At 35.6% G+C, this 16,761-nt stretch overlaps 1 protein-coding gene across 1 annotated transcript in view; it reads left to right on the forward strand.

The window, feature by feature from the left end:
- The window catches only part of LOC129216873 (organic cation transporter protein-like), an 82,688-nt gene that overhangs the window by 23,557 nt on the left and 42,370 nt on the right, over window positions 1-16,761 (forward strand). Inside the window, exons 2-3 of the mRNA XM_054851089.1 lie at window positions 9,373-9,615; window positions 14,623-14,841. Of these exons, the coding sequence (XP_054707064.1) occupies window positions 9,424-9,615; window positions 14,623-14,841 (411 nt within the window). The 5' untranslated portion in view covers window positions 9,373-9,423. The remainder of the gene's footprint in view (window positions 1-9,372; window positions 9,616-14,622; window positions 14,842-16,761) is intronic.

Consider the following 16,761-nt stretch of genomic DNA (forward strand, 5'->3'; position numbering starts at 1 on the left):
TCATGATAAGTTTTTTTTTCTTCTTTTGCTGAAAATCAAAATGCAATGTTGTAAGACAGGGGTTCCCAAGCTTTTCCAATTCGTGGCACCCTATGAAGAAATAGAATTTTCTCACAGCACCCTGGTTCATCTCTATTGTGTATTTTTGTTTACAGGGATTCCCAAACTTTTCCAATTCGTGGCACCCTATGAAGAAATAGAATTTTCTCACATCACCCTGGTTCATCTCTATTGTGTATTTTTGTTTACAGGGATTCCCAAACTTTTCCAATTCGTGGCACCCTATGAAGAAATAGAATTTTCTCACATCACCCTGGTTCATCTCTTTTGTGTATTTTTGTTTACAGGGATTCCCAAACTTTTCCAATTCGTGGCACCCTATGAAGAAATAGAATTTTCTCACAGCACCCTGGTTCATCTCTATTGTGTATTTTTGTTTACAGGGATTCCCAAACTTTTCCAATTCGTGGCACCCTATGAAGAAATAGAATTTTCTCACAGCACCCTGGTTCATCTCTATTGTGTATTTTTGTTTACAGGGATTCCCAAACTTTTCCAATTCGTGGCACCCTATGAAGAAATAGAATTTTCTCACATCACCCTGGTTCATCTCTTTTGTGTATTTTTGTTTACAGGGATTCCCAAACTTTTCCAATTCGTGGCACCCTATGAAGAAATAGAATTTTCTCACAGCACCCTGGTTCATCTCTATTGTGTATTTTTGTTTACAGGGATTCCCAAACTTTTCCAATTCGTGGCACCCTATGAAGAAATAGAATTTTCTCACAGCACCCTGGTTCATCTCTATTGTGTATTTTTGTTTACAGGGATTCCCAAACTTTTCCAATTCGTGGCACCCTATGAAGAAATAGAATTTTCTCACAGCACCCTGGTTCATCTCTTTTGTGTATTTTTGTTTACAGGGATTCCCAAACTTTTCCAATTCGTGGCACCCTATGAAAAAATAGAATTTTCTCACAGACCCTGGTTCATCTCTATTGTGTATTTTTGTTTACAGGGATTCCCAAACTTTTCCAATTCGTGGCACCCTATGAAGAAATAGAATTTTCTCACAGCACCCTGGTTCATCTCTATTGTGTATTTTTGTTTACAGGGATTCCCAAACTTTTCCAATTCGTGGCACCCTATGAAGAAATAGAATTTTCTCACAGCACCCTGGTTCATCTCTATTGTGTATTTTTGTTTACAGGGATTCCCAAACTTTTCCAATTCGTGGCACCCTATGAAGAAATAGAATTTTTTCACAGCACCCTGGTTCATCTCTTTTGTGTATTTTTGTTTACAGGGATTCCCAAACTTTTCCAATTCGTGGCACCCTATGAAAAAATAGAATTTTCTCACAGACCCTGGTTCATCTCTACTGTGTATTTTTGTTTCTGTGAAAGTATAAAATTTGTTAAATGGGGCAATATCAACATTAACGTGTAAAGACATCGGCAAAAGACCGATTAATTCAGATGAATTATCGATAAAAGTCGGCACTCTCCAATTTCGATCATTTGCGGTAACATATTGATAGTATGAAGACTTCGCGGCCCCCTTCGCCTCTCTTTGCGGCACTTGACTTTTTTTTTAAGGCGGGAAACTCATTTCGAAGGAGTGAATTATACGGTAACAGTAAAAACTATTGTGCGATTGATAACAGAAAAAAATAATTTTCTAAAGATGAAATGGAACATGGCAGGGAAAGGGGGTTTTGCATACAAAATGTAGAAAATGATTTACTTATTTTCCACCTTTTACTGCGATGCTAAAGTTTTATTTAAAACTCAAAGCATGAAAAAGCCTTCATGAATGCTTTCCTCAACTTTTGAGGCCTATTTACGGTTTATAAAGCGAAAAGAGGACGCATTATACAAAAAGCCCATGTTTATAATAAGCTAGAGTTTTTGTTTACAAACTTATTGTTTATAATGGGGGAGAGTGGAGATACTTGTGTTACCACATTATATAAAAAATACCCACACTAACTATTAATCTACTTTTAAGCTTTTCCGTTGCTTTCATTTCTCAAAATCATTCTTGATATTAAAAAATTAATGTTTTTTCCCCCTTTCCATTTAGACTACTAATTTCAGCTGATTTTTGATGTCACTTTTGGTAAACATTTATTTGCTTATAGCTTATGACGTTAAAACACTAATTTTGTTTGTTGCAAATAGGATATGAGTCAACGTTTAAATATCTTTTTAATAATAATTTTTTTTTTTTTTTGTTTTGTTTTCACTTTTTCAAGACCGATGAAAAAGTATGTTTCTTTTGCAATGTTAGTTATTTCTTATTACAGAGCTGATTTTGTTTGTTAAATGCTAGCTTTAATAGGTTTTGTTTTTGCTTTGTTTCATTTTTTTAAATTTGACATGATCAATTTTGTCTTGTCTTTTATGAGTAAAAAATAATAACCATGTAGCAATATTAAATGGTTGACTTAGTATTTAAAACACTTACAAGGATACTTTTAAGGAAAAAGAGACTTGATCCTTTCACTAACTTTTGGTTTTTCTTTAAAATATTTTATTCTAATTCGTGTGCCCACTACCTTGTTTAGTGGTCAGAGATGTCTGATTGCGACAGGAAGGTCGGGGTTCGAATCCCGGCTCGGGCATGGACGTACTTTCTCTCTCTTGTCCTTTCTTTGTGAGAATATGTTGTTGTGCTGTGAATGGTTGCCTACCCTATAAACGGGTCCTTATGGCATGTGTGTACTGTGGAAGTCAGACTCCACACCAAATGACGGTACAGTTGGAAAAGTGAAGCAGCGCACCCCGAATTGCCAGCCTAGCTGGCAAACAACAACAGCATCCTAATTCGTGTACATTTTTAAAACGTTAAGGCATTCTGACGGGGCAAAGACTGTTCAAAATTTGTAACGTGAGACCGTTAAGTTCATTTGAATCAAATGAAAGTTATAAGCTTCAACGAGTAGAGGATGAAATGTACCCAGTCTTCCCTATTATATTTTTATTTATCACTAGTGATACCCGCACGGCTTTGTCCGTAATAGAAAAATCAAAAGGTCTTTTGGTTCGCCTGTATGTTTACAAATAATGTATGGTGAATTTTCTCGCCAGTTGGCTTGTACCCATTTACGGTTCCACGTTATGATAATTTCGTATCTCGCCAATTGGCTTGCGCCCATGTTACGGTTCCACGTTATGATAATTTCGTAATTTATTCGTTCATCTTATGATATTTTTTTTCTTAAAATTGGAATAGAAAAAGAACAAAATCGAATTTTCGAAAAATAGCTTCGAGGTGCACACCCCCATGCTACATACTAACTTTGTGCCAAATTTCATGAAAATCGGCCGAACGGTCTAGGCGCTATGCGCGTCACAGACATCCTACAGACATCCTACAAATATCCTACAGACATCCAGACATCCTCCGGACAGAGAGACTTTCAGCTTTATTATTAGTAAAGATTCTTAATCATAATGTATTTTATAACATGGTAATATTATTCTAGGTTTTTCATTCATCACATTCATTTATGCTTTGGATAACGCTTAATTAAAATTTAAGAAACCAAAAAATTTGGTCAACTAACATATGTTCAATTTGAACAGAATCGCCCTTTCAGCGGAAAAGCCATAAATGTGGAAAAAATTTGCAAATAAATAAATAAATAAATAAATAAAAATAAATAAATAAATAAAAATGTCAATCCTGTATGTTAACCTCTGTTATCACTTTTCGTCAAACATTCATCTTTCTTGGTGGGGACATTGATATTCCTTGAAAATATGGCGTGACTTACCCTCAAGCATTGCAGTCCTATCTGAATCGATTATTTCAGAAAGGGCGTAAGTCCTACGGGAATCCATCGGACTTACGCCCTTTCTAAAGTAATCGATTCATCTGGATAGTTAAGTTTGTAGAAAGAGCTTGTGCCAAAAAACAAAAAGTTGAGAATCCACTGGAAGCCTTAAAACTTTACTCGACGTTAAATCCCGGTTATCACAAATTTGCCATTTCAACTGCGCTAGCGCGCGGACTTAGCTGATTTCAAAACTCTTGCTAAATTAATTACAAACATTTTAAATTTAGTAATAAATATGAGATGGCAAGAGATAAAAATTAGAAATCACAAAGTTTTTTCTGATTTAGTTTTTAGGCCTCGGTAAAGATTGAATTTTGCGTCTTAATTATTAATGGATTCGGTGTTTGAATCGTCTGTCCTTTTTCAGGACCAAATTTTTAACCTCAGAAGAGCGTACTAGAATTTCAGCATCACTTCTAATACGAAGCCGAACCCTCAACCTAAATAAAAATGTATAATACTAAGTTGTTTACGCCTAACGTAAAAGATCCGCAAAAGACGGATTTCTGTACTAATATTCCAATTATTTTTGAAGTACACAACGTGTTTTACACTTATGTTAAATAAATATTTCCAAACTAATAAATATTGAAGTGTCATTTTTCTCTTAAGATTATCAATTATTCATATCCGTAGTTTCATATAATATATCACGAAGTCGCTGTGAAAATATTCTAATCGCATTCATTAATTTGGTGGGACTCTCGCTCAGCTTAAATATAAACAAGCAACACGAAATCTTAAAACAGAAAGCCCAAAAAGCTAAGTCCGCGCGCAAGCGCAGTTGAAATGGCAAATTTGTGATAACCGGGATTTAACGTTAAGTTAAAACTTTCAGTATTTCCAAACCTCTAGGTGTGTAAAAAAAAAATTTGAAAAGGTTCCCGCTTTGAAAAGAACGGAGACATTTTTATGATCCATCATGGGTCAGAAAGAAATTGAATATTCTAACTTTCATATTTTCGCTTACAAAAATAAGAAAGTAAATGCTGAAGAATAATTTAATTTGTTTGTCACCTTTGAAAATTTTAATTACAATTTATTTGCGTCCTTTAAATAAACTGTTTTTTCATTTTCTGTACACATGTTTTTATTTTATTTGCACATTATCATTATTATTATTATTATTGATTATTGTAATTAGTTTTATCATTATAAATAGTTAATATGTGCTTACACTATATAAATCCTTTAAAAAATTTACTTTGTGTCCCCCCGTCCCTGTCAATTTTTTTTTTTTTTTTTGGTTCGCCACTAGACGTAGGGGCAAACAATATGGAGGGAGGATGGGGCTTGTAAAAGTCATTTGTGATGTGCCACAAATTTTTTGTGCTCGCCCCCTGTTGGCGGAGTCGGAGTCGGAGTGGTTTTGGAGTAGGAGTTGGTGTCGGGAAGGCCGGAGTCGGCCACTTTTCGTTGGAATATTATTACAGAATTTGGAGCGAGACAATAGTAGATGTCCGCAGTATTTCGCAACTCAACATTGCAGTGAGATTGAAGTGAACGATGACGTAATCGTAAAGTCACTCGGTATCTCAAGCGTGCCTTGCTTAATTGTATGCACTACTTTTTCTCCACCTGTCATCGGTAGTGTTCGCTTTATTCATTCATTAGTGGTACCCGCACGACTTTGCCCGTAATAGAAAAATTAAAAGGTCTTTTGGTTCACCTGTATATTTACAAATAATGTATGGTGAATTTTCTCGCCAATCTACCCATCTTACGGTTCCACGTTATGATAATTTCGTAATTTACTCGTCCATCTTATGATATTTTTGTTCTTAAAATTGGAATAGAAAAAGAACCACATCGAATTTTCGAAAAATCGCTTCGAGGGGCACAGTCCCTTGCTACAAACTAACTTTGTGCCAAATTTCATGAAAATCGTCCGAACGGTCTAGGCGCTATGCGCGTCACAGACATCCTGACATCCTACAAACATCCTCCGGACAGAGAGACTTTCAGCTTTATTATTAGTAAAGATTTGCAATCCAGATTTTTCTTGACACGAAGTTAGGAGACGTAGCTCGATTTCGAAGTGTCGAAGTGACTGACGTATGACTCGTTTTCATGTTGTTACTTGTACCGCTTTGTTATTATGGTTAGCCAATATGTGGTTGTGCATTACATTAGTGTTCAACTTAAACAGGTGGTCAACTTACTGAAACTTTTACAGAGGTTGATTTATATGATAAGGACTAATTACGTGCCTGAAAAAAGCGGTCAATTTAGACAAGTGGTCAACTTACAAGGATGGTCAACTTCACAGGTTTTACTGTATATATATTCTGCAATGGTATTAAAAATACATATTGCACCGATTTGAGATAAATTTTTCATACATACAGTTGCAAAATAAGCAAAAATTAACGTGGAACGTGAGTCTATTCCTTAAAAAAATGAGTAAACTGATTTGATCATCCATTTAATCGGCCAACTCGGATTTCGTATCTGTAAAAACTTAGTTGCTTTTCAACTACATCCAGGGTTGCCAGATTAAAGAACAGTAAATACGGGACAGGCTTCTAAGAGTGAAGGGGGGGGGGGGGGATTTTTGAAATTGAGTGCAATTACTGGTTATGGTGTATTTTTAAAGGAGCGATAAATAACAATGGTTTTATAGCTTTCCTAAGATTCCTTTCAGTATGTTTATGGGTGAGCACAATTTTGGAGGAACTATATCTCAGAGAATAAAGCAAGCAATAGAACGATGTTCAGTGTACGGATCGACGTTGATAGGAACAGGTGCTAATCAGTTTTTTACTTGCGTTTGCTTTAAGAGAAACAGTGCAATCGAAAACATTTTTTGTTAAATGTGACTAATTTATCAAAAATAGTAATGGAAGGAATCGTGGAGCAAAAATTATTTTTTAATGCCAAATCAGTCAATGTAGAAATTTGAATGAGTAAGCCTCATGGCCTGCCGCGAAAGCAAAATTGAACGAACCAAATAAAAACGATAACAATTTTTGCATTTACTACCAAATTATTTTCTTTTTGCTCTTTTTTTCACCTGTTTTATTATTTTTTTCCCTTAAAAAAAGACTCGTTTTTTAAAATACTGTTATTAGCCAGAATACGGGACTTTAGCCGTCCCGTATGGATGTTCCCCGGGACGCGGGACAATTTTTCAAAATACGGGACTTTCCCTTGAAATCCGGGACGTCTGGCAACCCTGACTACATCCCAATGTTGTCGAAATTATTTTTAACCGTAAACCATTACTTGATTCAAAATATAGTTTTTAAGTATTAGTCCAGTGATTTTAACGAGATATGAAAGCGAAAGATCATTGAGTAAAAAAATTAGCCAGTCGCTTAAGTGTTTAACGAGCGACCGTTTCAGTGAATCACTCATTGGTGGCAGGAGAGACTGACGGAGGGTCGCTCTTGCAGTTGTTTACAGAAGCCGCCGAAAAGAACTCAACACAAACCTCGCTCCCTTTTGAACAATCTGGCATTGAGTTGACATTTGGCAGTGACTTCTTTTCAATTGTAGGTCATTGTTTTCTTTTTTCCTTCTTTTTTGAGCTTCCAAGGCTTGCACAATTTCTGAAGAAGTCTGGTGCATTTATACAACTCGACGTTAAATCCCGGTTATCACAAATTTGCCATTTCAACTGCGCTTGCGCGCGGACTTAGCTGATTTCAAAACTCTTGCTAAATTAATTACAAACATTTTAAATTTAGTAATAAATATGAGATGGCAAGAGATAAAAATTAGAAATCACAAAGTTTTTTCTGATTTAGTTTTTAGGCCTCCGTAAAGATTGAATTTTGCGTCTTAATTATTAATGGATTCGGTGTCTGAATCGTCTGTCCTTTTTCAGGACCAAATTTTTAACCTCAGAAGAACGTACTAGAATTTCAGCATCACTTCTAATACAAAGCCGAACCCTCAACCTAAATAAAAATGTATAATACTAAGTTGTTTACGCCTAACGTAAAATATCCGCAAAAGACGGATTTCTGTACTAATATTCCAATCATTTTTGAAGTACACAACGTGTTTTACATTTATGTTAAACTAATGGCACCCGCACGGCTTTGCCCGTAATAGAAAAATTAAAAGGTCTTTTGGTTCGCCTGTATATTTACAAATAATGTATGGTGAATTTTCTCGCCAATTGGCTTGCGCCCATGTTACGGTTCCACGTTATGATAATTTCGTAATTTATGATAGTTTTTTTCTTAAAATTGGAATAGAAAAAGAACCACATCGAACTTTCGAAAAATCGCTTCGAGGTGCACAACCCCATGCTACAAACTAACTTTGTGCCAAATTTCATGAAAATCGGCCGAACGGTCTAGGCGCTATGCGCGTCACGGACATCCTCCGGACAGAGAGACTTTCAGCTTTATTATTAGTAAAGATAAATATTTCCAAACTAATAAATATTGAAGTGTCATTTTTCTCTTAAGATTATCAGTCATTCATATCCGTAGTTTCATATAATATATCACGAAGTCGCTGTGAAAATATTCTAATCGCATTCATTAATTTGGTGGGACTCTCGCTCAGCTTAAATATAAACAAGCAACACGAAATCTTAAAAGAGAAAGTCCAAAAAGCCAAGTCCGCGCGCAAGCGCAGTTGAAATGGCAAATTTGTGATAACCGGGATTTAACGTCAAGTATTTATACAGTCTTAAATACTCCATTTTACTTTTTTTTTTCCGGTTAGACCAATTGCTTTTTTTCTCAGTTTAATTGTTTATGGACTTACCTACTATGACTATGAATGTAACTGTTTTTTCGAAAACTCATTGAAATTTGTTTCTATATTTTTATTACCCTTGACTGTCCACTAAAGTTACCTTGTACTATTATTGACACTATCAAAGCTGCAGCTGTAAACAAATTATTCCATACTTTTCTGGGAGTTTCTTTTATTTTTCTTTTCTTTATTTTAAGAAAGTAAAAGCATGGGGTGTTCTCTTTTCACATTTTTGAAAGGATCCGGCATCAACGATTAGTTAGCAGAGAGAAATTTAAGGCGACCGATACCAAGTTTCAACGGATTTTTTTTTAACTTTTTTTTCCCGCTTACTCTACCTTCTCCATCGTCTATTCCCAAATCTTGAGCCCAGTAAAACTACGAATCAAGATGTTTTGGTTTAGTGCGAACGTAAAACTGCATAAGAATCGGAACATATCTCAGACTTTACTCATGACTGTAAGAAATCCTGTATTTAGTTTCAACTCTGTGAGTTGATAACGGGACATAATAGCTAAATTGTGTACATAAATATTCACGTCAGTTCTGCCAAATTTCGCATTTAGAAATGGATTAAATTAAGTTTTTCAGTTATTGATTTAATATCATGGTGTGCTCGGAAGTTCACGGCTAAAGATCCACTTAGACCTTGCTTTGAGGGGAAGGCAAGATTTTGCATTTTCTTGGAAACCTTTCGAGATGTTAGTTTGCCATCCTCTTCCAGAAAGATATCTTATCGTGTTGCAAAACAATATCAGCGATTGATTATGGTTTTTTTTTTTTTAATTTTTAATCCGTTGTATTTTTTGCAGGTACTTTCGGTAACTTTACAGCGCACAACATCTAACGCTTCTGTGGATAGAATGTCCGTCACTAAAGCAAAAGAAAATGGCGCGAGTCCTGTGGAATTCACGGACATCATCGGTGGACACGGTCGCTGGCAGTTGGGCATCTTCACCTTTTGCCTGTTCGCTGCGGCCCCGCACTGCATGCACAACCTCATCATGACCTTCTTCGCCCCCAACATTGACCATTGGTGCGCCAGACCGTCAGAGGTAAGAAGCCCTTGAAAAATCGCTGCTTTTGTTGCCTAATGCTCTGGTCGCGGCTAATGTTATGTGTATCAGTGAGTTTAGAGAGTCTTACTGCTGGGCCGATACCCCATAGTGGAGTAAGTACAAAGCGTTGTGTTTGATTTGGTGGACTTTTGAACTGTAGAATATAGAGGAAATAATAGTTGGATTCATTATAGCACATTGAATATTTATTAAATAAAATAGTACATATACAATTCTAACCTAAGTTTAGATATTTAGTCAGGAGTAAAACATTAATACTCAAAACATTAAGGATTTCAAAAATTAAACGTATCATAATTCTGCTCTCCAAAGAAATTAAACTTTAATCTACTGGTTTAAATTAAGTAGTGGGAAGTGGGAGCTAGTATAGTACGTACCAAGATTTCGGTCCTTTCTCCATTAAGTAATCCAAAGGCACAGCGCGTTTCTATTATCACTCCGGACAAACGTCTCGGAGAAACACCAGAGCTCGGAAAAGCTCTTCTGCCCTCAAAACTCTATCTTCTCTTCCTCAAAACTATCTCCTCTCTCTAAAAATCCTAACTCCCCATTTTATACCGGGGGTTGCAGTTCCCTGAGCGGGACACATTCTCTGAGGATCATAGATCAACATCTGGAGAGCCAGCTTCTAGGAAAACCCTATGTTTTATGGAGTACGGAGTGTCGCAAAGTGTCAGAACGGAATTTTATTATTCCCAAGTCTTCTATTTTATGGGCTCGAAAATGTCAGAACTTCAGAAGTTATATCCTGCAGCTGTGACTCGGGGACGGGAAAATGTTTGAATGTCCGAAAGAAGCTAACCCCTTTTGACCCAATGCGGGTGTCGCAGAGAGAGGAAAATGCCCTTCTGAATTCCAAGTGTCGTTTACTCAAAACAAGCGATGGGAAAACTTTCCCGCCAAAATGTGTTTACTTCTAATTCTCTATTTTATGAGATGCAACTGTTAGCAGAATGGGGGAGGATGTCCCTTTCCAGGCATGTGGGGCAGAAGGTCAAAATCGGGCCCCACATTACGCTCGAAGTTGGTATACATCGGTTTAAGAAATGGCGTCCTTTTTTCAGTGAGCAAAATTTTTAGCATTTGACTACAGCTCCTAAATTAAAGTGACATTTTTTTTTGCAAAGTTGACTTAATCAATCGCTTTTGTTTTTAGGAAAAGTGCCCTAGGTAACATTGTGGTAAAAATAAACATTTTGACTCTGTTATCGCTCACACCGTTAAAAGTACAGGTTGAACGTTTCACTAAGATTTTGGATAATTCATGGACCTCTAACAGGATGCACCACTTTCTCGGTTCAGTTAAAATGATTTAGATCAGTCAATCCCTACTTTTACCAAAATATCTATCCTACGTCGCTTGATGCAATTTCGTTTAATATCAACCTTTATAACTATTTTTAGTTGTGGACAACTTGATTAATGTAAAAAAAATAATGCTTAGAACACGAGATCCTTTCAAAACCTTGCTATTCTTAGTTTTATCTCCGTCACAAATACCACGATTTTTTTTTTTAAATTTTTTATGTGGCAACACATTTTTGAAATTTATTTTCCTCTTATTTTATAGACAACTCGTGGTACCCGCACGGCTTTGCCCGTAGTAGAAAAATTAAAAGGTCATTTGGTTCACCTGTATATTTACAAATAATGGATGATGAATTTCTCGTCAATTGGCTACGTTTATTCGCTAACCCATTCCACGTCATGATAATTTCGTAATTTACTCGTCCATCTTACGATAATTTTGCTCCGGAAAATGCTCTTAAAATTGGAATAGAAAAAGAACAGAATCGAATTTTCAAAAAATCGCTTCGAGGTGCACACCTTCCATGCTACAACTAACTTTGTGCCAAGTTTTATGAAAATCGGGCCGAACGGTCTAGGCGCTATGCGCGTCAGATATTTAGACAGAGAGACATCCAGACAGAGAGACTTTCAGCTTTATTATTAGTAAAGAAAGCCCTCTGGAATTCTCGTCGGAAAGCAATCATAAGTGAATTATTTCAATTTTATGTGATAAATTTTAGAGAAATTTATTTTTACGCGCATTTAGATGTCACACGAATCAGAATACGAAATGATAACATAGAAAACTCGAATCAATATTGTAGTATTCATATTGCAGTTAATTTTATTTTTTGTTCTTTGAGTTTTACATAAATACACAAGTAAAAGTCTATATATATATATATAATAAAATAAGACGTTTGTATGTGTGTGTATACGTTACGCGCTTCTCTGGAAAGCAGTAAAATATGAAAAAATGAAATTTGGCATTTTGATGCAGTTTTTCAACGATGGAGCCAGATTTTTGATAAATGAATTTTCAAAAAAAGTTGTTTATATTCTGACGAGAACCTCTGTAAAGAGCAGTACAACTCACAAGATGGTTCGAACTCATCGTACCTGTTCTGTAGATTAGGTATACGTTGGGAGAAAGTACGAAAATTTTAAACAAATATTCTGCTGTGCAGAATGAGCGGTCTGCAGCCAACGTTTTGTCGTTGCCTCTTTACGGGAATTTTGACTGTACAACTTCCAAGATTGTTCGATGTCGTTCTTCTGCCATAGACGTTTTGTAATTCCTACACTTATCTACCCTGCAGTTAAACTACTGTTCATCTGTGACAAGTTTATTATTCAAGTTAGCTGTATCAATGCATTGTGACTGTTTAATAGTATATTTTGTAACTGTTATTATTCTTATTTATCAATTTTTTTCGTCCTATCCTGAGTGGTAGAACCATTTGGAGTACCCTTTTGGTTCCCTTTGGAGTATGCTGTTCAGTTTTGGTCTCCTTATCTTAAGAAAGATATTAATGTACTAGCAAAAATACCCGGCGTTGCCTGGGTCAGTAATAATTATTAGAAAAAATCGTTACTTGCTTTTGTTTTCTGTTTTAAGTGAAAGAATTTAAAACACATCTTTTTGACGTGATTAAAAATCGAGTTTCTTCCTTACCCATAAAACTAAAATAGCAATAAGTATAAAGAACAAAGTAGTATTGATTTAGAAACGAAAGCACTATATTTAAGCATATACAAATTTAAAAAACATGAAATTAATCTTCTCATGTTTAAAAAGATTAATCTGTTGATACTTTTTTTTAACATGGAGTCTAAAACCTTCTCTGTATGGCTATTGAAGTACGAAGTGATTAAAAAAAAGTAGCTGCGCTCGTAATCCCCTTATATTTGCTTTAGTTATTTCGGGAAATTTTAATCATTATGGCTCTTGGTGCGATTTTACCGAATTTGCGAAAGTCGTTTCGGGGTACCTTCAATGATGCTCCCCCATTCTTTCCTTACTTTGTAAAACGATATGATATTAATTTTCGTTACAGAGATATCGTCGCCAGATGCTGAGATATTTTTGGTCACCATAAAATGGCGCTGAACAGTTTCATCCGAAATGTTACCAAAATAAGTAATAAAATTAGGTGATTGTTTGAAATTGTGCAAAAAGGAAAATTAATGGAAGTTTTTGTGCTGTTTATGGATTTGCCTAATTTAGTTGCTGGATTATTTAACACAGTAAAAAAAGTCTTTTGAAAATTCTTTGATTGGCGATGTTTTGTTTACATGGTGAAAGCTGAGAAACATTATGACGTAGTCTTCGGCTTCAAAAACAGCAACGTTGAAAAAACTGCCAAATGCATCAGCTACGGAAATCTTTCTGCAAAAATTTTGGCGATCTGCTGGTTGTTTGGATAATGAGTAAGTGTTCAATCAGCATAAATAATAATAAAAACCATTGATTACATTAAAGTTCCGTTTAAATGGAAAATCATCAGCCAAATCATGTATTATTTGCCAATCTTGTGCAAAAATCTTACTTCAAGATTTGACTTGAGAAAAGCCTTGAACAATCACGAAAAGCAAAGAAAGTCAACAATACAACAATTGTCGCTGTCGACAGGGAGTTGAGATGATACACTAAATACTGTATTGAGTTGAGGAAAGCCTTCGAACATGGATCTAAAAAGCTCATAACTCGTTTTTTATTCTACTTAGAAATTTCGAACAGGTGCCATCTTCAGCAGAAAAATCAGAGCTTTCGATGGACATATAATGTAAATATGTGCAAGTATTTTTTCATCCCAATATTAGAGAATTTATACAAAAATTGTGTTTTATTGCCCCCCTAAGGGGGTTTTGCCCCCATAACGGGACGAAAACTACCCTATGTGTTATTCTGATGCATAAGCTATATTATTGTAAAGTTTCATCAAAATCCGTTCAGTAGTTTTTGCGTGAAAGAGTAACAAACATCCATACATCCATACATCCATACAGACAAACTTTCGCATATATAATATTAGTAAGATTGGAAAGGGTCCAAAGGCGGGCTACAAGGCTAATAAATGGACTTTCTCACTTAGACTACGATTCCAGGCTTAGAAGGTTAAAAATGTACAGTCTTGAGCAAACAAGACACCGAGGGGACATGATTCAGTTGTTTAAATTTATTAAAATGAAAGATGTTACGGGGCTGAAGTTTAGCACTGAAAACAGGACAAGGGGTCATTGTTTTAAGCTATTTAAATCTCAGGCTAACACGGATATTAGGAAAAATTATTATTTTAGCAGGGTAGTGGAACCTTGGAACAGCTTACCGGAAGAAGTGGTAATGAGCAAGGGAGTAGATAGTTTTAAGAGGGTCATTGATCTTCACTGGGGATTGTAAATTGACTAGGACCAGCCTAGCTGGTCCCAGAGCCTGTTGCTGGTCGTCACTTTTGTATTTGTATTTTTATACTTTGTATAAATCTTAAAAATTTTAAATAAATCTCTCCTCAGAGACTCATCAAACCATTTAAGTACTGATCGTGACAGGTAGTTAGAGAGTCTGGGGTGCATACATGTATGTAATTCTCACAATTGTAGAAGTGTAAAAAAAAATATTTTACTGTGGCTGAAATACACAATAAAGTTTCGTTCCTTGGACGTAACATCGAGTGTAAATTTTTCTGGTTTTAGATCCTACGAGCAAACGTATCAACAGAGCTGTGGAAAAACACAAGCTTGCCAATAGTATCAAAGCGTGGTGGCGGTTGGGAACTCAGTCATTGCACGATGTTCAACAAATCGTTTGTAAATGGAACACACTATAGCGTTCTGTCGGTGGACGAAGACGCTACGGCCTGCAGTTCTTGGGAGTATGACGTCACGTTCTATGAATCAACAATGGTAGATGAGGTATGTCTATCTTTGTATGCTCATTATATTTCTTCGCTGATCGCAAATTACAGTCGGATCTCCATATATCGAAGTAGCAAATTGCCGGGAAAAATTCGATGTATAGAAATTTCAAATATAGAAACGGTCTTATTTTACCATAAAAATCTCCTAAAACATTAAAATTAAAGTTAATTGTCGTGCATGAAACCCAATTTCTAATTTAGACGAGCATCGGATTAAACGAAAGTTAATAACTGAAAAATTAATAGAAATTACATTTTTGTGCCTTCATACATCTTCCTTCTTCGGCAGTTCAACTTGATTCGCAACATGAGAGGATTTTCGTTTTGACAATGTAATCGAGGGAAAAGTAAAAAATCAATCTACTTAACTGATTTTTACTAAAGCTAAGAAGACTGGAAATGATAATCAACAGACAAAAAGGATAACTTGAAACTGATTTTACAGTGTTACTTATTACAAATAAGATTTGAAATAAACTTGAGGGAATTTAAGAACTCCAGAACGATCTAGACACTTCTCAAAGATTTCTCATGAGTTTCTTAGCAACCTTTAGTAAACATAATTTTCTCCCCTAACCTGCATTTTTCATGAGACAAACAGTCGAAAGTGGAAAAAAAATATATACGAATGTCTCGAAAAAAATTTCGATACATAGAGATTTTTTCGATAAATAGAAACAATTTTTCTATGTAATGAACCTTGAAATTTGCTGAGATTTCGACATATAGAAAATTTCGATATTTGGAAGTTCGATATATGAAGGCTCGACTGTATTACTGAACTAACTATAACGGAGAGTCATTCTCTCCTATATATGCAACGAATTTGCCTTTTCTCGAAATTTCTTCTCTCTCAGGATATTGAGCGTCAATTCTGTGTTATAATCATTCATTTTTGTTTTCAACCGAGGAATCTACTTTTTAAGCAACTACGTAATGTGCGTTACGGAGTAAGATCGAAGTCGGAAGATGTCAACATTAAGGCTGCATTTGGAAACAGGCACCGCAAGCTTCCGGAAATGATCGAGTCCTAATACGTTTTATATTGAGAACTGACTGTACCCGACGCGCGTTGCTACGTCAACAAAAAATACATCATTATACTGATTTTCATGACAATCGGTTGAACGGGGCAGAAGTTGCTACTCTGCAGTGCCACCTGGTGGTGAGTGGCTTCAATGAGCATATTATGCACCTTCTCCGTGGAAAAATACATATATATAGCAATTTTCATAATAATCGGTCCAGGTATCAAGTGAAGCCGTGACTCTACTCAAATTTTGTACTCACGCAGTTTGCAAGATCAATCCATCGCTAAAAATATCAAATAGAAAAAGTTTTAAATCCCCCCGTTGCATGAAAAGCCATAAAACAATAAAGAAAGAATTTATTTGTTCAAAGTCAAGAAAAATGGCAACAGCTAACTTCTTATCAATGAGATCTTTCACGCGAATTAATTTCTGCAGCCGATCATTTTATTCGTATTTATCCAATGGATTGTGACTTAAATTGGAATAAAAAAGGAGCTATCGATCGGATTTTTTTCGAACTGGTCTATAAACATTCCCAGTACCAAAAATAACAAACGGTGAAAGTTTCAGCCAAATCTGCCGGGTAGTTTTTGAGTTCATGGATGACATACAGACAAACATTCATTTTTATATATATAGATAAACCGTTTCGACTGCTTGCGATGGCACCGGTGCGACTGGTGCCTGTTTCCGAATGTAGCCTTACTGGTGATTCAATAGAAATATTCGCCGATACCTTTGCTATGTGAATGTTGTTATTCACCGGTGGAAACACTTGACATTTACCAAACTTCGGTTTTTCAAAGTTACAGTACATTCAAGAAAAAAAAATTACTAAAAGAAAAGGTTGTAAACTTTTCTCAAGTTTTCTGAAATTGAATCCA

The sequence above is a fragment of the Uloborus diversus genome, chromosome 2 (genome assembly GCF_026930045.1).
Source record: "Uloborus diversus isolate 005 chromosome 2, Udiv.v.3.1, whole genome shotgun sequence".
NCBI classification, from domain to species: domain Eukaryota; kingdom Metazoa; phylum Arthropoda; class Arachnida; order Araneae; family Uloboridae; genus Uloborus; species Uloborus diversus.